Raw genomic sequence first — 26,039 nt, 5'->3', positions numbered from 1 at the left:
TGTTTCAAATTCTTTATTATACATCATGGTTGCACAATTTGAGGCTGGTTAAATACAACTGTTTTTCAATTTTTCTTTGAATATTTTCCAGATTACTACATGCAAGTGACCATGAAAATATTTGGCATTTTAAAATTTTGAAACTCTGAACAGGCACTTACATGAAGGAAAACATTACCATTCACAGATATCCACATTTAAAATAGATGCTCCAGCACATGGTACCTGGAACCTTTTGCCAGTTAAGAAGTTGGTTACTGACCATTTTTCAAAGTGCCATAGTAGTAAAACAGGCTTAAAGAAATGTAATTTGGGTTACTTAGCTTACCCATAAAGTAAGGTTAACTGACAAGACTTGCACTGAAGTGTATAAAAAAATATTGGTACAAAAACCAATGAACCGTAAGTGAAAGTAGTTTCACACAACAGGCTTCATTTTAGTTCCTACACCCCACATTTAGTGTATTTGCGATCAGACCCCATGCATAGCATAAAAACAGATGACTGCAACCTTCTTTTTCAGAGGCTTTGAACAATACTTGAATTTAATATTAAAAAAAATTTAAACAGAGTGGATGAATTAGTTTAAATTTGAGTTTGAACTAGTCAACTTTCCAATTTAACAAACATGAAATTGTCGAGATTTGGGTAACTACATACTTCACCAGTTCTCCTGAGTCCCCCATCCTCAAATTTTCCCCTGAAAAGGGAAGAGAATATTTGCAAGAAAATTATATTTGCATATATGTGCTAAAAAGATTCCTTAAATCAAAAAAATTTTTTCAAAGTATTTATGTAAAAATTATATAGTTTTAACAAACTAAAATGCCAACATAGAGTCAACTCCACATTGCAGAAAACATACCGTGGTACCTATCTGATAATATGGTACCCCCCCCCAAAAAAAGCTGCAATGACATGCCACATAATCTCTTATGGAAAAAAATTTAATATTCACACCACAGAAGACTTCAAAGAGAACAAAATTCAGGAAGCCATGAAATGGTAGACTCAGAGGCACCTACAGCGAAACACTCATATGCATTTCTCAAACACATATGGAAAAACAAAAATGTAGTTTTCAAAAATATTGAGATGCCATGTTTTAAATCTTTGCAGGATTAAGGGCCACTCAGGTTTTTCTAATTTTATTTGAACACAAAACGTTTAATTTTTTGCGTGTAGAGAATAAGAGGTAATCATTAGCATGAAAAAGGAGAATAAAAGAATTTGTAATCAACATTATGCAGAAAGAAAGCAAAATTACAAATACCAACCTACTCACATGAAAATCTTTAATGTTTATGCTGATGTACAGCTGAGTGCTTATCATTAAATGAAAGTGTGTGGTTAAAAAAACAACAACACGGCAGTTTAAGAAAGTTCCAGTGTTTCAAAGAAAGCACTTTTTAAATGTATATACATGAAGAACATTTAGTTATGTCATAAAATAAACTCAGCACTGTAAGATAAAGGAAGACTATCATAAATGGGGTTTTGGCCTTTTCCCCGCCCTACACGCTGCGACCATCTTTAACCTGCCGAACTTCAATCTCAACAGATATAGGAGTTTTTTTCTTTTTTTTCTCCTATTCAGTTCACATTTCAGGCTGCTCAGCAGATGCCTGCGATTCTGGCGATTCAAATCGCTGGTGAAAGTTTGTTCTCTGTTTCCTCAGTTTTTCAGGAGCTTTTCTCCACAAAATTATCTCCTAGAAGACAAATGCAAGACAACAAATTAATGTCCTCATATTATTCCTTATATTTTCACCATAGAAATAATGCCACTTCAATTTTAACCATAACAAAACTAACTTCTTCCCTACAAAAGCCCTCCTCTTTCCTTATTGACTCACCTTCTTCCAATTCTAATATTGGGCCTCCCCTTCTGGCAACTCTGCTCCCCCCCCCCACCAACACCCATGCATGCCACCACCATGAATCCAATCTGGCACAAAGTTCTAGCTATTACTGCTTTAAAGAATTCCTAAAATCTACCTTTTGTTTGTTGTTCCACTGCCCTTATCCAAATTCAAGCCCTTGTCACTTCAACCTTAGATACTAAAACAGCTTCCTGGTAGATGGTTCTCCCTTCCTTGCCTGATACCCCTTTCTAAGCTATCCTTCCTATCACTTCCAGATTAGTCTAAAACATTGCTTGGATGACTCTTCCAATAGTTCTCAAGTTCCTCCAGGATAAATCTCCAACCCGGCATTCAAGCCCTCCATAACATTTATCTAATTTATCAACATCACTCTCTTCCCTACCTAGACCCCAGTACCCCACCAGCCAAACTGGGTTACTCTCTGCATCTAACGCACTTCAAATTAAACTTTCCCTCCATCTTCCCCTTTATATTCTTCAAATCCCTCTTCCTCTGCCTAAGTCTTACCCTAACCAATACATCCTGAGATCTCTTCTCTTCTAAATTCTTAAAATTACTTGCTTCATAAAGTCATGGCACGCTGTTTGTTTTTTAACGAACATAGCAGAATTTAAACATCCAAATGAATGCCCGTGGGAAGCATATACTTACTCAATAGGGCCACAATATGTAATTGATTTGGAAATTGTAAATTTCATATAATCTAATTTGAAATTATAAATCACCTATGTTTAATTATACAGCATTATGGCAGCATTAGCAGAGTAACTTTTCTCTCTTCCAAATTACTGTCAAACTATTACTTAAGTTTTCTGTTAATTATACAATCTCTCTCTTTCCACATATCGGCAATGTGAGGGCCTTGAGGACAAACCATGTTTAAAAATGTAGCTTTGGTATTCATCACAGTACTCAACACAGAATAATCTTTTTTTTTTCAGAATAATTTCTAATTTAGTTTTGAACACTCAGCTGACATTCAAATATTTATTAATCTGATTCCGAATACAGAAGACCATTCTAATCACAATCTTTTGTTCAAAATTCACCAAAGGCTTTTAACTGATTTTCAAATGAGAACAACTTTTATGATAAACATCTTATATTTAAAAAGTATTAGGGGGCTTCCCTGGTGGCGCAGTGGTTGAGAGTCTGCCTGCCGATGCAGGAGACGCGGGTTCGTGCCCTGGTCCGGGAAGATCCCACATGCCACAGAGCGGCTGGGCCCGTGAGCCATGGCCGCTGAGCCTGCACGTCCGGAGCCTGTGCTCCGCAACGGGAGAGGCCACAACGGTGAGAGGCCCGCGTACCGCAAAAAAAAAAAAAAAAAGAAAGTATTAGGGACTTCCCTGGTGGCACAGTGGTTAAGAATACACCTGCCAATGCAGGGAACATGGGTTCAATCCTTGGTCCGGGAAGATACCACATGCCGCGGAGCAACTAAGCCCGTGAACCACAACTACTGAGCCTGTGCTCTAGAGCCCGCGAGCCGCAACACGCCTGGAGCCCACACGCCTAGAGCCCGTGCTCCGCAACAAGAGAAGCCACTGCAATGAGAAGCCCGTGCACCACAACGAAGAGTAGCCCCCGCTTGCCACAACTAGAGAAAGTCCGCACACAGCAACAAAGACCCAACGCAGCCATAAATTTTAAAAAAAAGTATTAGATTTGGGTCATCTCAAAAACATTTATAAGAAGATTGTTTAATTATGGAAAAATGGAAACCCCCAAATCCATCAAGTTGATGCAGTCATTAAAAGTGATAAAGGAAATCTTTGTCGATAAAGGAAAGCTATTCAAGATACTATTGACTGAAAAAACAAATTAAAGAACAATATGCATAATAATCATCTAAAAGCACATATACCAATTTGTCTAGAAAACTAATCACAATGGTGGCGGAATTTTTGTTGACCTTTTACTTCATTCTGTTTTTTATTGCCTGATTTTTTTTTTTTAACAAGTAGCAGGTATTGTTTTTATAAAAAACAAAGGTTTCAAGAGAAAAATAAAAGCCTTGCCAGGGACCTCCCTGGTGGTCCAGTGGTTAAGACTCGTCACTTCCACTGCAGGGGCCGCGCGTTCGATCCTTGGCAGGGGAACTAAGATGCCGCATGCCGCAAAATTAAATTTAAACAAAACAAAACAAAACAAAAGCCCTGCCAAATTATAGCCCATTCTGGAGTCCTGCAGAATGACCAGGAAGAGATGGATTACAACATAGTTCCATTCATGCTTACTTCTATAACATACTGTCAGTGTTTTCACTTACTTAGAAACCCCCACTTGCTCAGTACAATAAAGCTTAGAAAAGTGGCTGCTTTCCAGGTGTTTTTGGAATTGCCACAGAACAAAATAACATCTGGGTGGCACCATACCTGCTGCTTGAAGTACCTCCTGTCTTCCTCGTCAACAAGGACTAGATTCAAAAAGTACCTTACTGAAAATTTTTTGTTCACATCTCTCATTGTTGGAGTTGGGTCATAGCCTGCTAAAAACAGTCTTATTGGAATTGATTCACCTGAAAGAAAAGCAATTTCCATTTAATTCTAAAGGATGATTAAATATATCAATAGTTACATAACACCTAAAACTAAGCATCATAGAGAAGACATTAATGCTTCAGTTCCTCACAAGACAGCAGCATAACAAAAGCTTTAGACAAGGGTTTCTCAGCCTTGACACTATTGACATTTTAGGCCCGATAATTCTTTGTCATGGATAAGGTCCTATGCACTGTATGAAGTTCAGCAGCATTCCTGGCCTCTACCCACAAGATGCCAGTAGCAGTCCCCAAATATGATAACCAAAAATGTCTCCAGGCATTGCCAAATGTCCCCTGGGGAGGGGGGACCAAAATTGCCCCTAGATGAGAACCACTGCTCTAGAGCCAAAATGCCTGGATTTGAATCCCAACTCCAGCCAAGTCACTTAACCATCTGTTTCATCTGTACCATAATTTCTAATCATGTGTATAAATTCTTGAATACTTATTACTAATTCACCCAAAGCAACAAACATGTTCAGAATGATGACATTCCTTCATTAGCAATGAAGCAATAGCAAAAAGACTGCTATTCAGATTCTCATGGCTTCTCTTTTTCTAAGAATAATTATTTGCATATTCTGCTTTGAATCCTTTTTATGTAATACTTTTCTTATGTATATCTATTTCCTTAAAGATGTACAACCCATCACTTTACATAAAAATTTGTGGCTGCTGGAATTTTACAAAGTTATGTTGCATAACACAAGAGTACACACACAAGAGTCCTGGAGTCAGAAACCCCTGGACTCAAACTCCAACTGTGCAATGACTAGCTATTGAAGGAAACCAGAATATGTCACCGAAAAATATTCCTCTTTGACATACAGATTATTTTGAGCTGAAGGCAATTAAGCAGCAGCAAAATCAGAAAAGAATCCCCTGTTCTGCCTAAAGGCAGGATATAAATTCTCCTTTTACTGAAGACAGCCTCTTTTCAGGCCAGGGATGGCACCAGAGGAATATGCAAACAAGCCTACTCCATTGGTTTTCTCCCACATATTTACCTGCCCGTAGTTTGCCGCCCTGGGAAGCCTAAACTGCTCTCCTTTGCCCAGTCATTTCTCTCCAAATTTATTGTTCTTTTGAAGATGCTATATAAGCTGAAATTCTAAGTCACAGCTTTGAGTTACTTTTTTGTTGAGGTTTCTCCTGGGTGATGTGTACTGCATGCATTAATCAACTGCTTTTCTCTTATTAATCTTTTTGTTAAAGAATTCCAGCTGAAAATCTAAGACGGGTAGAGGGAAAGTTCTGCCTCCCCTACAGTATATCACCTTTAACAAGTTTTTTACCTCTACATCTCAGTTTCATGTATAAAATAAGGGCTACCACTACCTAACTCAAAGTGTGGTAGGGAACTTGACGGCGCCTGAGAATACAATGCCTCATCTATAGTTGGTACTCAGTAAATGGTAACTACTCTTTGAAGTAATTACTAACAGAGTAAGAAAAACCCAAAGACATAAATTTAAAATGATAAATACTGGCTTCATTGTCTTAGACACTGAAAATTATCTACTAAGGGAACTGCTTATTTTCTTGAGGGCTATATAAGAACTCCAAAATCCCACAGAAATGAATACTCAATTATACTACACCTTATGTTCAGCGTGAGTAAAAAAGATTTACAGAGAGAAACTACGGTAACAAAAGATAATTAAAATATTATAAATTCAGAACTAGGGAAGAGATATCCATAAATGTCTCTTCTAAATTCTAAATTTAAACTGAGTAAAAAATTAAACCTTATTTCAAACTAGAAAGTACTAGTATAGTCTTCTCAGCATTTATACAAAGATGATCTTAAAAATCATTGTAAGAATCATTTTAAGAATTCACAGATGTATTCACACTGAATAAATACTTTCAAACTAATCTGCCATGAACAGTGCTATCTGCACTACCTGTAACTTAAAAGTAAATGAAAAGTGTATTACCTTTTACTGGTGCACCATCCATTATTTCATATTTAGCGATTGTTTCTGTTTCTGTTGTGGTACTGGGTCCTAGTGCAATAATGTAAATGATATTAATTTAAATACTGCTAGAATATGATCTCCAGACTTATACCTTCTTCCTATTTTCTGACTACATTATTTTAGTACTAATTTACTTTCCCCTTTTGTGAAAATGTTGATCATTCTTTTCTATTTCTTGATCTACACTTACTTACCACCCAACTGAAGGTCTCACTCCCTTCCTCCCAAAGGTAATTCAGTAGACTCTTGAAAAACTGCAGGGGCTGGAGCGCTTGACCGTACACACAGGAAAACGTGTGTATAATTTATAGTCCATTCTCTGTATCCTCCACTCCTCCCTATCCACGGTTCCTCCCTATCTGTGGATTCAACCAACTGCAGATCATGTAGTAGTGTAATATTTACTACTGAAAAAAATCCGCTATAAGTAGACCCATGCAGTTCAAACCTCATGTTATTCAAGGGTCAACTGTATACAGTTCAGAAATAATCTTCACAGACTTCCTTCTATCATTTCTAATATCTGCTAAAATAGAAACTATCAATGCACAGCAGTGCACTGACATGCTAGTTTTCTCTGCAACACCCAAAATGTTTTCTCTTGTTAACTTTAACATAGACAAAACATCAAAGTGAATACCTGACATACATACAGTTCTTTTAAACAGTCAATGATATAAGTTTAAAAGGTAAACTAAAACATATAGTAATGATCCCAATGTTGTAAAATATATAATATGCAAAGGCTAAGGTCTGTTCTGGATTATGAGTACAAATTATTTTTTATTTAAAATTTTCCAGAACCGAACATAATTTTTATAACTAGAAAAAAATGTTTAAATAAACAATTTCTTTTTAAACAACAAATGGGAACCTGAAGTTTGGTTTTAATATCTTTAAATCACTTTAACTTTTTTTTTTTTTAATTTTTTTTCCCCAGTCTGTGGCTTGTCTTTTTATTCTCTAAACCATAGACAGTTTTTTTTTTTAATTAATTAATTTATTTTATTTTTGGCTGCCTTGGGTCTTCGTTGCTGTGCACGGGCCTTCTCTAATTGTGGCGAGCGGGGGCTACTCTTCATTGAGGTGCGCAAGCTTCTCATTGCTGTGGCTTCTCTTGTTGTGGAGTGCAGGCTCTAGGCGCACAGGCTTCAGTAGTAGTGGCATGCAGGCTCAGTAGTCGTGGCGCATGGGCTTAGTTGCTCTGAAGCATGTGGAATCTTCCAGGACCAGGGCTCGAACCCACATCTGAGCATTGGCAGGTGGATTCTTAACCACTGTGCCACCAGGGAAGTCCCTAATCACTTTAACTTTTATTAGCAGGTGAAAAATGGAGATTAAGAAATTACAGATATTTAAAATCATGACTACCAATTATAAATTCTTAAAAACTGTTGCCTAAAATTCTTTTTAGCAGAAAACCAGCAAAGTTAAAGGGAACAAACTAAATCTAAATATTAATTAAAATCAGGGAATTCCCTGATGGTCCAGTGGTTAGGACTTCGCACTTCCGCTGCAGGGGGCACAGGTTTGATCCCTGGTCAGAGAACTAAGATCCCACAAACCACATGGCGTGGCCAAAAAAATAATAATAATTAAAATTAAAAAGCAGTTATGGGGCTTCCCTGGTGGCGCAGTGGTTGAGCGTCTGCCTGCCGATGCAGGGGACACAGGTTCGTGACCCAGTCCGGGAAGATCCCACATGCCACGGAGCGGCTGGGCCCGTGAGCCATGGCCGCTGAGCCTGCACGTCCGAAGCCTGTGCTCCGCAACAGGAGAGGCCACAACAGTGAGAGGCCCGCGTACCGCAAAAAAAAAAAAAAAAAAAAAGCAGTTATGAACCAATAGAAGATTTGGGGGCAACTGGTCAGCTATCTGGAGAAAAATAAAGTTGGATCCATAGCTGATCTCTTACATCAGGACAAATTCCAAATGAATTAAAAGTTTAATTAATTAATTAAAATTCCTAAACTATAGTATATTACTTTAGTAGAATCAAGCACAGAAAATTTTTAGAACCTCAGTGTAAAAAAGGCCTTTCTAACTGTGGTATAAAACCCAGAATCCATAAGAGTAAAAACTGATAAATCTGACTTACATAAACATCAAGAACTTCTAGATGGCAAAAACCACCATAAGCAAGACAAACTGGGGAAGTTTTGCTGCTCTTAATACAGAAAGAGGGGGACTTCCCTGGTGGTGCAGTGGTTGAGAATCCGCCTGTCAATGCAGAGGACATGGGTTCGATCCCTGGTCCAGGAAGATCCCACATGCCATGGAGCAACTAACCCTGTGCACCACAACTACTGAGCCTGCGCCCTAGAGCCCGTGAGCCACAACTACTGAGCCCACATGCTGCAACTACTGAAGCCCATGCGCCTACAGCCCGTGCTCCGCAACAAGAGAAGCCACCACAATGAAAAGCCTGTGTACCACAATGAAGAGTATTCCCCGCTCGCCGCAACTAGAGAAAGCCTGCACGCAGCAGCGAAGACCCAATGCAGCCAAAAAAGGAAAAAAAAAAAAAAAAACAGAAGAAAAAGGGATTGATTTTCCTAATATATAAAGAGTTTCTACACATCAAAAGGAAAAGACTAATAATCCAATAGAGATGGGGCAAAGGATATGGATAGGTGGTTTACAGAAAAGAAATACAAATGGCTTTTATACACACATGAAAAGATGCTCACCCTCACTCAGATGAGAAAAATGAATTAAACTTTTCCCCCCTACCCATGAGATCAGCTAAAAGTTTTATAACATCATGCTTATGAGAATATAAGGAGAAAGAGGTACCCTCCTACATTCATTGCTGGTAGTAATGCAAACTGGTACAGTCCATAAAGAGGAGAAACTAATAATATGAATCGAAATTACAAATGAATATACCCTGGAAACAGCAATTCCACTTCTAAGATTTTATCTTGCACACAAACCAACACATATGTGAAATGATATTATTAACTAAAGCATTGTTTATAATAGCAAAAGACTAGAAACAACCTGTTATGTCCACCAATAGCTAGCACACCCATTGAATGGAATACTGTAAGAAAGATGAGGAAGTGTTCCACACATTGATATGTAAAGAACTCTAAAGTATGTATTGTATATAACCACTTAACTAAAAAAAGGGTGGGGTGTAATGTAGAGGCACTTGCAGGTATATGGATAAATACTTAAAGGATTTTAAAACTTATAAACATATCACCTATGAGTAGCTGGAGTACATAAACAGGACACTTTTTACTGTATAATCGTTCACACTTTTTTTTTGAACCATGTGAATTTATTATCTATTCAAAAATTAATTTTTTTAAAAACAAATGAGTAACTCACTGCCAGCAATATTAAGTATCAAAGTTAGTCTCCAAGGTGGATATTTATTTTAAGTTTAAACAATATTTTAAGATTTCAAAATTTCAACTAAAATGAATTTCAGTTCAAATACTCTTCAACTTACCAATTCCCGTGATCTCTTTTTTGATCAGTTGTAACTCCATATGTTGGATTTTTATTCTTACTAATAAGAAGTAAATTTTTCCAACAATCACATCCTTTAAATGATACCTTTGGGGAAAGAGTATTTGTCACTTACTAAATATCAGTTTACAAAACAAACAAAAAGAGTGAAATATGTCCTGAAAGGCTTTATTAGATATCTGTAGGATAATTACTATTTAAGAATACCATTCTGACCATTCATGTGTTTAATGTTCTTTTTTGAAAAAAGTACTCATCATTTTACTATAAAAATAAGGAAGTAAAGTTTACTTGACCATCGATACACCTCAGAGGGAAGAATTAGCCTGATTAATTGTTGGTCCCTACGTAGAGGTTAACTTAGTTTCCAAAGAACTTAAGCATGGAAAATTAAGATTTTTATGCCTGAAAATTTTTATTTGGTGTATGAAGATGTTTTGAACATTAAAAACTCTACACATGGGTTTAGTGTCAGTATTACTCCAAGTGCTAGAATAGTGCAGCTAACAAATCACCTGGCCACAAAGAGAGACTCCATAAATTGAGTTTGTTGCTGTAATACCTACTAATCAAAGACTTTTCCCAGGGACCTTGAAATAATATGGTAGCAAACCTAGGAATTCCTGTAATTCCCAGAGGGCTTTTTTTTTTTAAACTTCTCCCAGGTTTGGATCTCAAAATAATATCCCAAGAGTTGATTAATGCAATTATGTTAGTCTGAAAGGAGGCTTCCAGTGACAAGTTTTATATCCTAAACTATCTAATAATTTTATCAACAATATAATTTAAGACCCTGAACGCGTGTGTATCACAATTTCAGTGATATAAACTGGGACATGACAAGTAATAAAAATCATGTAACAGAAGAGTGCACAGGAAGGGGACAAAAGAATGAACATCCATTTCTTCAACAATAAACTTTAGTGAAAAATAAATAAAAGAGAAAACCTATAAATTAAAAGAGATTTAAGAATAAAAAAAACAAATGTAGTGTGTTTGGATCCACTGGATTTGAGCAAGTCTTGTTTGGATACTGATTTGAACAAACCATATGGGGAAAAAACATTTATGAGTAAATTAGGGAAAAGTGAACACTGACTAAATATATGACGAGGTTAAGAAATTATTAATATTTTTAGATATATACTTTGGTATATGTTTGAAATTTTCCATAATAAAGCTTTAAAAGGCATTAATAAATAAAATAAGTGCCCATTTCTGAAAATGCACAACATATATAAACATATATACCCCCTCCCATGGAAAGATATACATGAGAATTTAATAGTGGTTAAGTAGTAATGGTGAAAATATGTGGTATTTTTACTTCCTTTGACTTTTCTACATTGTCAATTTTTTTAATAATAAAAATGTATTGCTCATGTAGTCAGAAAAAGAACATTTTTGCTTATTTTTAAAGAGATGACCAGCTAAAATGATCTCAAGACAAGAAGATAAATTTTTTGAGACACAGGATTAGATGCCTTCTGAGATGGTGAGATCCTCTATAAAAAATGGTCAATTACCAGGAATAGAATAAGAAAGACATCTGCGCTGAGTCAGAAACAAAACTAAATTCCTAAAGTTTCTTTCAGCTCAGAGATTCTGTTGGTGTGTTAACATCAGATTAATGTTGATTCTATCCTTACCTTGACCAATTTACAAAGACATAAAAGGTTTATTTCTTAATTTTCCCTGAATATTTATGTTATCTGTTTGTGAAAGGTACTTACTTTGATTTATTATATTCAAATTCTATGTGTAGACAATCTTCAATGCCCACTTCCATCTTAATAGAATTGTTGACATCAGGATAGGTAGCAAGCTGGTGAACAATAAGATCATATTCTTTTACCAAGTCTGTCAGTCTTCTTACTATCGTCACTTTAAGGAAATACCTACAAAATTAATGGAGAAGACAAGTTAAATCTCCTGTGATATATCTCAGTGTTTTAAATAAGCAAACATTAACTGCAACTCTGCTTTCTCCTTGCTGGAACTCCTTAGGGATCAATTTACTCCATTTACTTCATGAAGAAGTTTTCATTTTTAAATAAATACCCCCACCATAGAAAAAATGCAAAGTTCAATTTTAAGAATAGTGTACATACTTTTTAGATCAATTTGAAGCACCATCATCAAGCCTACTTGAGGACATCTCTCTAGATCACTGCTTTTTGTTTGTTTTTTGTTTTTCTCTAGATCACTTCTTAACCATACACTAAATGAGATTCATTGGGAAACTAATGGATTTAGAGAGTAATTCCATTTACAGGACAAATGAAGTACCTAAGAACAATTCACACAGGGAAGTGTATGACTAAAACTTCTCATAATAGGATTCTCTAAAACTACAGAAGGCTCTTACTACATCAGATGAGCATTAGCCAGAAAAAAACAAAATATCTGACAGAATTTAAAAAATCTTAAGCCTTCCAGTCCAAAATTATAATTAGAAGTTCTAATAAGACATTCAATAGTAGTCATTACTTTCTGGTTTTGATCTGTCTACAGTTTCTGATACATGTTCATACCTTAAACGGACATTGGCACCGATGTAAGATTCATATGGCTTTTCAACTTGCATAAATTCAAAATCATAACTTCTGCTCTGAGTCAGTTCTCCAGGTAAGGCTAGTTCTTTCACTAGGTTTACAAATTCGTGAGTATTACTCTTGTCATTGAAAAGTTCTAAGAAATTTTAAAAAGCAAAAAGACCAATTATATTTAATACCCATCTCATTAAAACCCAAACTTCTACTTCCAAAGCAAATAATTTTTACAAAAAGAATTAGTTGGATTTGTCTCCACTTTAAATACTAGAGCTATGATCTGAATTCCATTATCTTTCTCACTATTATGCTCCACTTAGGCATAAAAAAATTCAAGCAGCATAGCAAAATGAAAATTTCTATTATAAAAAAATGAATTCATTCCTTTAATGCATTTAGGGTTTGCCCAGTATGAAGCTGTTTTAACAGACATATTTCCAGCAATTATTTGAACTTCCTCCCTTCTAGGCAAAAAATGTATTGTCTTGTTGTTTTGCTTTAGTTAGGCAAATATATTACCTTGATAAAACTATAATACGCAAAAGACTAAAATCAACTATCAGTTAATTACTATAATTTGCCCCTTAAATATAATCTCATCCAAAATAGACATGTAAATAAATATCCACCCACTCCAATTTTGATACTTTAAAAATGTACAGTAAAACTTAGAAAGCTAGGACCTATTTTCTTTTCTCTTTTCCGAATCTGCAGTACCAAAAGATTTATACAGTTTAACTCCTACTAAATCAAGAATGTCTCTGAAATACACATATGGAAACATACACAAGTTGATCTAAGTCAAAAAGAAATTACATTTTTCCTTTTCACATGGAATTTTCTATTGACAAGTGAGTCTGGCTACAGGTACACACTAAGTTAGGAAGACAAATGGCATGGGTAATTAGAAAGTGAAGGATGAAGGTGACACTGCTAATTGTGAATAAACCTGGTGAAAAATGTAGGCAGATGGAAATTTCAGTGAGTAAACTAATTTACTTGAATTATTTTTCAAGGCTGGTAGCTTACATAACTCCTTTCACTTTTAGTAATTAAGTTTAATCACAAATAAAGGCAGGATTAGTCAAATATCATTTAATACAATTAAAAGAAACATGATTTAATGTTTATAAAATAAATCCTCTTTTATTACGCAAAATCAATTCCTTCTTTCCATAAAGCTAAGTGCCAAATCAAACTCTCTTCAAACTCAGTTATCAAAGAAAAAAAAAGTAATACTATTTTAAAACTCACCAATTTGACCTACAAATTCAATTCTAATTCCTTGGTGCTCTAGCCTCTTTCCAGATTGCTTAAAGGCTATGTTTACCTGCCAAAACATGAAATTGTAAGAGATGTTAACAATCCTTTGCGGGCCTACTAGCAGATTGCTTCCAGATGAATACAATGTATAAATATTTCAGGTATTCATTTCTGAAGTCTGAGACACCACCACATACCTAGATCCTACCTAGACCTTACAGTGCCAGAGAAGGTAAAACCTGCTCATATACAATGAGTAATGAACCTCTTACTTATATGTACACTTAAAGCATCTTCTTTGTTAGTAAGGAATCCTTCTTCACAGCTGGAGAACTATAAAGACTCAATAAAAGGGAAAACTTTCAACTATTCAAATATGTTTTCAGGTCAAACAGTTAAAAAATTCTACAACAGCATTTTAATGTAAGGTTATTACTAATTCCAAGAACTGATCTTAAAGATCACTTTCAGCCTTTTATAACCAACAATATATTGTTATAATTCCTGATCTTAAAAGCAATGCTTATTGCCCTGAGTCTGCTACTCATCCTAAAAACAGAATGTCTAAAGATTTAAATTTTGAGTATGATTATCTTACGTACTTTTCAAATTAAATATATAATCTAAAATCCCTAAATTCATATGTGCCAAATGGAAACCTTAATTTTATACATTTTAATTTGACAAAATATCTATAAAGTACATACATATTAAAAACAAAACTCGAAACATTTAAGGATTAGCTAACATACCAAAAAGCATACTTCCAGGTTTATTCTTTACTATAAAAAATATTGGTAGCATGACTCTTAAAAGCTTTTCTTCCAAATAGTGTTTTCAAAAGAGAACAGAAATTAAGGACCAATAAAAACTGAAGTTCAGTTACTTCTGTCTGTAAACTACATAATTAAAATATTCATGCTTCTATATCTTCCATATATCTGTGACCAGGATGAGTTAGTTACTTGCCTTCCAAATTAATATCTCAGAAAAACAAGTAAATAATTAAACAAATTTGTAGTACATCATATGATGGAGTATAATTAAAGTATAAAAATAATAAGGTCAAAGAATATTTAATGATGTGGGAAGATGTGCATGGTATGTCACATGAAGGAAGCATGGTCAAACTGTATACAAGTATAATGCCAATTATATTTTTTAAACTACAGAAAAAACTCTTAACAGGAGTTACTTCTGGAATGTATGCTTATGGGTAATTTTGTTTCCTTCTCTGTAGCTTTTTTTGACAGACGGCAATTAAATTTAACTTTAGAAAGTATATGCTTCAGGAGTCCCAAGACAATTCAATGGGGAAAGAATATTCTTTTCAACAAATAATGCTGGAACAACTCAATCTCAACATACAAAAAAATGAAATTGGATCCCTACCTTGCACCATATACAAATATTAACTCAAAATGGATAAAAGACCTAAATGTAAGAGCTACAGTTACAAAACTCTTAGAAGAAACATAGGTGTAAATCTTCTTTATCTTGGATAGGCAACTGTTTCACAGATGACACCAAAAGCATGAGAAATGAAATTTTAAAAAAGATAAACTGGACATCATCAAATAGAAAATTTTAGTACTTCAAGACACCACCAAGAAAGTGAAAAGACAACTCACAGAAATAGAGAAAATATTTGCAAAACATAACTGACAAAAGACTTGTATCTAGAGTATATAAAGAACTCTTAACAACTCAACAATCAAAAGACAAATAACCCAATTAAAAATGGTCAAAGGATATGTAGACTTTTCTCCAAAAGAGTTATACAAACAGCAATAAGCACATGAAAAGATACTCAATATTATTCATCATTAGGGGAAATGCAAATCAAAACCATTATGACCACTTCTCACCCACTAAGATGGCAATAAAAAATACAGACAATAATAAGTATTGCCAAGAATGTGAAGAAACTGGAACCCTCATACATTGCTGAAGAGAATATAAAATGGTGCAGCTGCATTGGAAAAGCCTGGCAGTTCCCTTAAAAGTTAAACATAGAGTTAACGTATGACCCAGCAATTCCATTCCTAAGTATACACCCCAGAGAAATGAAAACACACAGTCACACAAAAACTTAACACACAAATGTACAGCAATATTCATAACAGTCAACAAACAGAAACCCAAATATCCTCAACTGAAATGTCCTCAACTGATGAATGGATGAAGAAGTGTGGTACATCCATATACTACACAGATATATACTGAAATATTATTCCGCTATAGAAAAGAATGGTGTTTTGATACATGCTGCAACATGAATGAACCTTGAAAACATTATGCTACATGAAATGAGGCAGACACAAAAAGACAAATCTTATATGACCACTTATATGAAACAGAACAGGCCCAGAACAGGCAAATTTATAGGAAAAAAAGTAGACTAGAGGGACTTACTTCCCTGGTGGAGCAGTGGTTAAGAATCCGCCTGCCAATGTAGGAGACACCGGTTTGAGCCCTGGTCCAGGAAGATCCCACATGCACGCAGCAACCCTGTGTGCCACAACTACTGAGCCTGCACTCTAGAGCCCGTGAGCCACAACTACTGAGCCTACATGCCACAACTACTGAAGCCCATGTGCCTAGAGCCTGTGCACCACAAGAGAAGCCACCACAAAAAGAAAAAAAAAGAAGCCACCACAATGAGAAGCCCACGCACCGCAACAGAGAGTAGCCCCCCTTCGCCGCAACTACAGAAAGCCTGTGAGCAGCAACGAAGACCCAACGCAGCCAAAAATAAATAAACTTATTTTTTTAAAAAAGTAGGCTAGAGGTATCCAGGGACTGGGAGAAAAGGGAAAAGAGTAGTTATTGCTTGATGGGTACAAAGTTTCTGTTTGGGGTGATGAACAAATTTTTAAAATAGTGGTGATGGGGGCTTCCCTGGTGGCACAGTGGTTGAGAATCCGCCTGCCAATGCAGGAGACACGGGTACGAGCCCTGGTCCAGGAAGATCCCACGTGCCACGGAGCAACTAAGCCCATGTGCCACAACTACTGAGCCTGCGCTCTAGAGTCCGGGAGCCACAACTACTGAGCCCGCGTGCTACAACTACTGAAGTGCTACAACTACTGAAGCCCGTGCGCCCTAGAGCCCTTGCTCTGCCACAAGAGAAGCCGCTGCAACGAGAAGGCCATGCACTGCATCGAAAAGGAGGCCCTGCTCCGCAACTAGAGAGAGCCCGAGCACAGCAACGAAGACCCAATACAGCCAAAAATAAATAAATAAATTTATTAAAAAAAAAATAATGGTGATGATTGCACAACACTGTGAATGTGATTAATGCCACTGAATTAGACACATAAAAATGGTTAATATGGTAAATTTTATTATATATATATTTTTAAAAAGGAATAAACCTTGAAGACATCATGCTGAGTAAAAGAAGCCAAACACAAAAGGCCACATATTTTATGATTCCATTTATATGAAATGTCCAGAATAGGCAAATCCACAGAGAAAGAAAGCACACTTATAGATTAGTGGATGCTAGGTGTCTTAGTCCATTCAGGCTGCTATGACAAAATACCATAGACTAGGTGGCTTAAAAACAACATAAATTTATTGCTTACACTTCTGGAGGCTGTGAAGTTCAAGATCAAAGCGCCAGGAGATTTGGTGTCCGGGGATAGCTTGCTTTCTGGTTCACAGACGGCTGTCTTTTCACTATGTCCTCACATGTCAGAAGGTGCACATGGGATTTCTCTGAGGACACTAATCCCATTCATGAGGGCTCTGCCCTCATGACCTAATCATCTCCCAACCCCCCCCAGCCCCACCCCCCCAATATATCACACTGGGGATTAGGTTTCAACACATGAATCTTATAAGGACACAAACATTCAGTTTATGGCACCAAGGGAGTTACTGCTAATGGTATGGTGTTTCTTCTGGGGTGATGAAAACATTATGGAATTAGATAGTGGTGACAGTTGCACAACTCTGCAAATATAGTAAAAACCTCTGAACTGTACACTTTAGTAGGGTGAATTTTATGGTATGTGAATTACAACTCAATAAAGCTATCTTTAAAAAAATAAATGAAAAAAATAAAAAATGAAAGTATATGTCACAAATAAACCAATGGAACAGAACAGAGATGTTGAAACAGACTCATACAACCTCTGGCTGATGACAAAGGTGATGCTGCAGTGTAGTGGGGGAAAGGATGGCTTTTTAATAAATGTCCTGGGTTAATAAGATATCCATGTGGGGAACAAACAAACAAACAAACAAGTAGCCTTGACTCCTATATCACAAAGACAAAATCAATTCCAAAAAACTGAAGATCTAAATGTGAAATTGTTTTAAATTATAGGAAAAACAGGAGAACATCTTCATGCCCATACGGTAGGCAAAGATGTCTTCAACAGGATACAAAAAGCACTAACATTTGTAGAGTATTAAAATTAAGAACTCCTGTTCATCCAAAGATACCATTAAGATAGTGAAAAATCCAGCCAGAAAGATATTTATAATACATATGCAAAGGACTCTATATTGAGAAGCACGTATCAAGAACATACCAAAAAAAAAAAAAATCTTACACATCAATAAGAAAAAAAGTCAACTGAGTATAAAAATGAGCCCAAAAAACTCCCCACCAAAACCCAAAGCCTTGAATAGGCATTTCACAAAGGACATCAAATAGCCAATAAATATATGAACAGTCACTCAACCTCATTAGATGTCAGGGAAATGGAAATGTACACATGTAGCGAGAAAATGAGAAGATAAGACGACAAGCCATAAACTGGGAGAAAATATTTGCAGAAGCCACATCTGAGAAAGGGCTGTTTTCCAAAAAGGGCTGTTTCCCACTCTTAAAACTCAATAAGAAGAAAACAAACAACCCGAATGAAAATTAGGCAAAAGATTTGAACAAGCACTTCACCAAAAAAGATATATATTTGAAGATAAACATATGAAAAGATGTTCAACATCATATTATTAGGGAACTGCAAATTAAAACAATGAGATACCACTACAAAACTATTAGAATGGGCAAAATCTAGAACACTGACATCATCAAATGCTAGCCAGAATGTGGTACAACATGAACTCTCATTCATTGCTGAAAATGGTAGTGCTACTTTGGAAAATAGTTTGGCAGTTTCTTACAGAACCAACACTATTTCCTTTACTCGTTTGACATGTTCCATCCTTTTAATGATTTTGTCTGCTCTCTTTCAGGCCTCTTTTCTTTCTCCCCATCATTTTAAAGGGAGAGTAAAGTAGAAAAGCAAAAAATTTATTTCAAATATAACACTAAGACATCAGTAAGTAAACTGGCAAAGGACCAGAATAGACGATGCAGTAAAATAGCTAATAAACCTAAGTTCAACCTATCTAGTAACCAAAGAAATGCTATCTAAGAATAGTATCATTTTTGCCTATAGAAATAGCAAAGATTAAAAAGTGACCATATTCAGTACTACCCTGAGTGAAACAAGGCATTAAGTGAACATGTGATTTGATGCAAATTCTCCAGGTTAATATGTATTGATACCCTTCAAATATTCATGTCTTTTGGTCCAGCAACTCACTTCCAGGAATTCATTCTAAGGAAGTAATCTTATCCTACAGAAATTTGGAGAAAAACTTATGTACTAAAGTTTTATTACTAAAAACATGCCTGTATTACTAAAGATACGGTGATATACTACAAGCAGTCTGAAAAATACAGTAGAAACTATTTAAATATCCAATAATAGGGAAAAGTTATGCTTAATATATTATACATACATTAACTAATGCAGAGAAACTAGGAGGAAACACATTCAAATTTTAACAGTGAATTATTTCCATATGATGGGAATATAGATAATTATTTTATTTCCCAAACTATCTACCATGTGTATGTATCACCTTAACAAGCAGGGGAGAGAAACTCTTAATATTTCAAAAATATTGAAAATAATTGAAAAATTATTTCAAATGTTTTATGACTTGATTTTATCTAGGATATTATCATTCTTCAGTATCACAAACTAATAAGTACTAATCATGTTCCGTAAGGTATAAGAATAATCTTATACATCACTTGGTAAGGAAAAGGAGGAAAATGTTAAACCACAGAAGGCATCATAAATGCATCTGACCATGCATGGACACGTTCCAAATGTACTTAAGTCTTCTATAAAGTATCAAGAAATGAGATCAACAGACACAATGACAGTAGTACAGACAGATAAGCTATAAAGAATGAGAAAGAAACTTTTAGAAAGGTATACTAGAGAATTATCCCCAATCTCCACAACTCAACTTTATGTTAAAGGAGAAACAAACTTTGAGTGGATCACAGCCCCACTGTAGAAACTGTCTGAAGTTAAACAGATGCACATAGTCACAAACACACAAAATTTTGCACAGAGTTTAATTTAGACTCTGCCCCTGTAACCCTTCCAGTTTAAGAATCTTTCCTGTAAATGTTCTATTGAATCAAGGATTTAACTGACCTGAAAAAAATTTTCCATCTCTAATAAAATCATTCAAATTTAGATACAGCACAAGCCATTTTCATGACTAATTCTAATACGCTACAACTAGGTAATTCTCCAAACAAAATATTTACCTTCCCTGAAACAGATTCTCCATCATAGAAAAGATAGTGTTTTTCTACTTTGCCATCCTCAGTTTTCATTTCTGCCATTTTCCTGGTTTCCCCATCATTAAGGACAACATCGATCTCACAAATGGGACCAAAAAATCCTCCAAGAAAACTCTGAAATAAAAGGAAAATGTTCATAATTATGTTTTGTCAGTCACTACATTTCTAAATTCAAATTTAATTACCTATAACCTACAGTTAATCAATGAATTCACAAGGAAATAACAACTTATATCAAATACTACATCAAAACTAAAATTTCATACAATATGCATACAGTTAATGCTGTACTGTATGCTTAAAATTTTGCTGAGGATATATTTGTTATATGTTTTCTACCACAATAAAATTAAAAGACAAAAAAGAAAACAAATTTAAACACGCTATAATTTCAATCATTTCCACAGGTAACCACTATAAATAATCAAATAGTAACATATACCAAAGATCTAAAAGGACTACCCCAGTGGTCCAGTGGTTAAGACTCCCCACTTCCACTACAGGGGATACAGGTTCAATCCCTGGTTGGGGAAGTTCCGCATGCATGCCGCGGGGCTAAAAAATTAATCCTAACATCTGGATTTGAAAGGTTACCTTTAGTAATACAACTATGAGGTTCTTTCATTATACTGCTATAATGAAACTCATACAATCCCAATTACTCATGAGTTATTACAATGTACTAGTTATGGTAAAATCTACTGCTATATAGGTCTGAACAGCATGTGTTACATTGTGTAAGCCCTTGGAATAAAACTGGCTCTAATGGAGGAGACTAATTAAATTTCTACAAATTTTGTGAATACCCAAAAGAAGTGAGCTAAAACTAGGCATGTTTGGTAAGACCAGCCCTCCTGCAGGAAGTTAGTACTGGTGCAGTAGCAAAATCTAGAGCAAGGAACTTGCGTTAAGGCTCAGTTCTGTCCTCAGGAGGACAGCAAACAAGCTAATGATCCTGCTAAGGCTATGTGGGTCATAGGATGATACTATGATCAAAGGAGATAGTGTTTTCCTAAATTCTGAGCTTGCTTCTTTGTTTTTTGGCAGTGCCACGCAGCTTGTGGGATCTTAGTTATAGAACTCGGGCCCTCAGCAGTGAAAGCTCAGAGTCCTAACCACTGGACCGCCGGGGAATTCCCACTTCTTTATTTTTATTAATCCTTTATTAACAAAAGGATTATAATTTCATGAAATCAACTCAAAGAATTGCCAGATTAGTACTTATGACATACTCCAAAGACATAACCAGCAAATCTTCCTTTTGGCAAGATGTTTTAATCTTTCCTGGCAATATTATAAATGACAAACAATTTTAATTAGAAAACTATTCTGAACTTAGAATGAAAAACATCAATGATAGGGCATGTGCACTGTCCCTTCCTAGTTAGCTTTCATACCCCAAGTTTTAAATTCAAAACTTGCTCGAAATGGTATACATTCTCGTAACAGTTACAAATATGAGAATGTATAGCAGCTGAAAATCAGTTACTATTTATCAAGTATGTGCAAAGCACTGAGCCAGCAAAGCGGGGGGGGGGGGGGGGCTGCTGTGGGAGGAGCAATTATGAAAGGGTAGAACATGACAGTCCAAAATTCGGGTTATAAAATAGAAGCAGGAAAATAAAATTTAATTTTCTCATTCCCCCTTAATATTCTTAGAGCTGGTTGCAGGAAAATGAGATTTGAAAACTATAAAAATTGTTTTACAAATGAAAGGAAATATTATGGTAACTTTTCCCACATACATATACTTAACACATACAGCTGAACTGGGATTTGAAAGTTGATATTAAAAGATCAAATAATCAAAAATAAAATAAAATCAAAATTGCCACTAATTAAAATGGTATAAAACAGACTTAAAAGTCACATAAAACTTCACAATTAACTAACAATTAGTAATTGTAAACAATAAGTTTTATTTTGACACTATATGTAAAAATGTAAGTCTTAGGCCTTAAAAATATGTAAAAATTATGTGTTATCCTCTATTATTTTCTGTATGCATGAAGTATTTCGTAACTAAAAATTAAAAATGGACTTACTTTTCAACACAATCAAAACACTAAGATCGGGAGAGATCAGAAGGAATAAAAAAAGCCTAGTGTAGCATATGCAGAAAAACAAAAGGTTGATGATAAACTACAGCACTTTAACACGGTTAAGTTAATGAGGCCATGAAAATTTAGCACTGGGTTAACATCCAGTTTTTTACACCAGGACACATCAAAAATGAACTAGTCTTGGTAAAAGCCTCCAGAAAATTGTGCATGTAGATAACAGAGAGAAAAATATCTGAGAAAAAAGTTTGTCTTGTTTTCCTTCTAGAAGGAGTTGAAAGAAAGATTCTCTACCCAAAGTCTTCTAGAGTTCTTATTTCTAAAAAAAAAAAAAGGAAGGGATTTCCCCGGCGGTCCAGTGGTTAGGACTCTGCGCTGTCACTGCTGAGGGCGTGGGTTCAATCTCTGGTCAGGGAACTAAGATTCCACAAGCCGCATGGTGTGGCCAAATAAATAAATGAAGTTTTTATTTCAAGATGTGCATCTTCTGTATTTCAAACAAAAAGTCACAAAATTAAAATCTTCTTAAAATTATTCACAATCAAATTATAATACTTCTGATATATAAAGAGGAAAAAAATGGTCAGAATGGTGAAGACCAGAAGAAGGAAAAGGAATAAAAGCTGTAAAGAGGGTTAGGATATATTAACATATACTTCTGCTGAAATTACAGAAGGCAGTTTTGAAATCTTTTACGAGAAAGACTACCAAGTTCTTTTAGAAAAGATATCTTCAAGTGAGCATTCAAAATAGGGGATTTTCAGCAGCAATACTAGACAATATACAGGTTCAAATGCTTAGGTGGCCTTTAAATAACTAGAGGGCAATATATATGACTACTTAAATATTAGAGCAATTGTTCTCACAGTTTTCCAATCGTAGCGTGAACTACATATCACTGAATTTAGCTTAATTTAAGATTTTTCACATAATTTGTAAACCTAACACTGAGCATTACCATCTAGCAAAATTACACGTGTATATGTTAAAATACAAACTTTTTAGCCCTCACTGAAGAAATTTCACTACATCCAGTGGCTGTAAAGAAATGCAACTCAAGGTGAGGCAGAAGAGAGGCTCTCAAAATTTATTCACTTAGGGCATACACGAACAATGAAACAGCAAATTTTCATACATATATTATTACACTTGTACCCATTTCAGTGTTATAAAGCTTTACAATTGTGTTTGTTTCAAGAGTAACTTGAAAATAAAAATTGCTCTTGAACATAATTCAAAAGCTCATTAAAAGTAATAATTTTAAATGTAAGCAAAAGATAGGAGGGCCTTTTAAGTTTTCTTTGCAAATTATATTCAACTAAAGAAGGCTTCTTTAACTCCCTGACAAGGCAAGGTCCCCCAATACTTCCTTCTTATCACAACTGTAATTATTTGTTTCCACGTTAAACAAATAATTACACAAATAAATGTTTATCTCCCTCTGGATTGCAAGCTACAAGAGAGCAAGGGCTGTTTCAGTCTTGCTCAGGGCCCCTGGGAGCACCTAAGTATTGTAATTATTTGTTTAAAAAAAAGAGGAAAAGGTTCCAAGTTTAAGAATGAACATGTCTGTCCTCTCTTTTATAAATTAAAACAACTCGATTTCTGACTTTAAATGTATTTATTCAAAGTAACTTTTTTTTTTTTTTTAAATAAACCTAGCTTGGTCTATAAGCCAAAAGTCTCAAGCAGTTTACGGAACCGGGTGAGCTTTGGGAGAGCAGGTACTATTAAGGAGAGCACACAGTAGGCGCTCAACATAAGCTTGCTAAGTGAACCGAGTAAATGAATACTACCATAAAATGAGCCAAGTGAGATCAAATCTAGAGAAGATCGCCAACACACACAAAGCTAAACGCCATCGCGCCCACGCTGGTGCTTCCCACTAACTGTGGTGAGAGTACTCAGATTTCCCTCCCTCCTCTGCTCCCTAGGCCATTTCAACATCCCAAAGCGGTAAGTTTCCAGAATGGCTTGGTGAGGGAAACGAGACCTAACGCTTAAAACAGCGCGCAAGAAACTACTGCCTTTTGCATTAAAAACGTCCTCCCCTCCAACGTCCTTCTCTTTTTCTCTCCCATTCTATAACTGTCAACATCAAGGCTGAACTGGGGTCAGGAAATCGCAGAATATCACCGTATGCAGGCTAAAAAAATCACGGAGTTTATCAAGCTCCCGATCAACACTGGAAGAGAGTGACCAAATCCCCCCGAGTCCGGAACTGGGGGATTCTTGGGTCACCCCACCTGAAAGGAAGCGAGGCTGCCCGGGAGGAGCAGAGGGGCTGGCTACCTTGGAAGGCGAGGGGGAGGCGGGCCCCCGCAGAGGCGGGGTCCGAGTACCCAGCCAGGGCCCCCACAGCCGATCGAGGAACTCGGGCAGAGGCTCCGACATGGCCAGGAGAACGCGCCGCCACCAGCAGGTGCTCGGGCATCGCCGAGACCGGGAAAGGGCGGCGCAGCCCAATAGTCTCCGACCCCGCGGCGGCCAAACAGGCCTAACCCGGCCCCCCCGCCCTGCCCGCCTGCCCCCTCCAGCCGCTCCCCGCAGCCCCTCCCGCGACATCTGGCCCGCCGTTGGCCGCCCCGCCGCGCGCTCCGGGGCGAGGGCTGCAAGCAAGCGCGCTGGCCGCCGCGCACTCACCATTGTCATCGCCACCGCCGCGTGCCCCACACTTCACTCCTCTTCCCTCAGGAGAACTCCCAGCCCCGGCTCCTCCGCCCAGCGTCTTCGTCACGTGACTTCGGGCAGCTCGCCGCACGTGACCCCTCCCTTCCCTTCCTCCCCTTCGCCCAGCACTGGCCCCCTTCGCCCAGCACTGGCCCCCTCCGGGCCTCTCGCCCCGCCCCACTGGTCAGCCTGGCGCTCCGAGGAGAGGCCGTTTGGAGGCGGGGCCTCGTGCTCCACCCCACGGCGGAGGGTTGGGGTCACTGAGTGGCGTCAAGTGGGTGGGGCCAGGGCGGACGTAGGTTCCCCAGGTCCTCCGCGCCCTCTTGTCTGTCACGTGAGGGGCGGTTCGCTGACCGGCGGTTCGCTGACGGGCTTTTTGCCACACCCAGTTCCACTTCTAGTGGAAGTTTGAGCAGCTGGGAAAAAAGAAAGGAGGAAAGAAAAGGTTCGTGTGGGAGGCCATCTCTGCGGGTGGGTTATTAGGCTGAGGAGTTGAAGGGGCGCTGTTACCCGAAGCCCTGATTCGTTAGGCCTCGCAAGAGATGTGCTCTCTCAATTCGGGGATGAGGCATTCTGCCACCATTCTCGAACTCTACCCAACTTCCTTTCTTTCCCTCAGCTTCTGAGATTTGAGAACTCAGAAGCTTTGTCACCTATGAGGAGACCAAAAAAAAAAAAAAGGGTACTGTATCCGTTGCCTCGTAAAGTACACAGATAGTTCCTGAACTATCCGCCCCTTAGCTGTGGAGGACTGAGAAATCACTTGTACCGCCCTGCCATTGCGTGAGGGGTGGAAGGCGTTCCTGAAAAGCGCAATGATGCTGCTCAAAAATACTCTGTCTTGGGCTTCCCTGGTGGCGCAGTGGTTGAGAGTCCGCCTGCCATTGCAGAGGACACGGTTCGTGCCTCGGTCCGGGAAGATCCCACATGCCACGGAGTGGCTGGGCCCGTGAGCCATGGCCGCTGAGCC

At 37.1% G+C, this 26,039-nt stretch overlaps 1 protein-coding gene across 1 annotated transcript; it reads right to left on the bottom strand.

Moving 5' to 3' along the window:
- VPS26A (VPS26, retromer complex component A) lies at positions 1-25,169 on the bottom strand. Its single transcript, XM_029200934.1, has 9 exons — positions 25,043-25,169; positions 20,304-20,453; positions 13,703-13,778; positions 12,431-12,587; positions 11,630-11,794; positions 9,877-9,983; positions 6,372-6,440; positions 4,265-4,407; positions 1-1,712 (listed from the first exon to the last, which is right to left on the bottom strand). Exons 1-9 carry the CDS (start codon positions 25,049-25,051, stop codon positions 1,599-1,601), a joined length of 990 nt encoding a protein of 329 aa, XP_029056767.1. The 5' UTR covers positions 25,052-25,169; the 3' UTR covers positions 1-1,598.
- Positions 25,170-26,039: the final 870 nt, after the last annotated feature.

The sequence above is a fragment of the Monodon monoceros genome, unplaced genomic scaffold, assembly GCF_005190385.1.
Source record: "Monodon monoceros isolate NGI ecotype Baffin Bay Population unplaced genomic scaffold, NGI_Narwhal_1 Super_Scaffold_4, whole genome shotgun sequence".
Classification (NCBI taxonomy): domain Eukaryota; kingdom Metazoa; phylum Chordata; class Mammalia; order Artiodactyla; family Monodontidae; genus Monodon; species Monodon monoceros.
The sequence above is the reverse complement of the archived record's forward strand: the minus strand, read 5'-3'. Positions and strand labels throughout refer to the sequence as shown.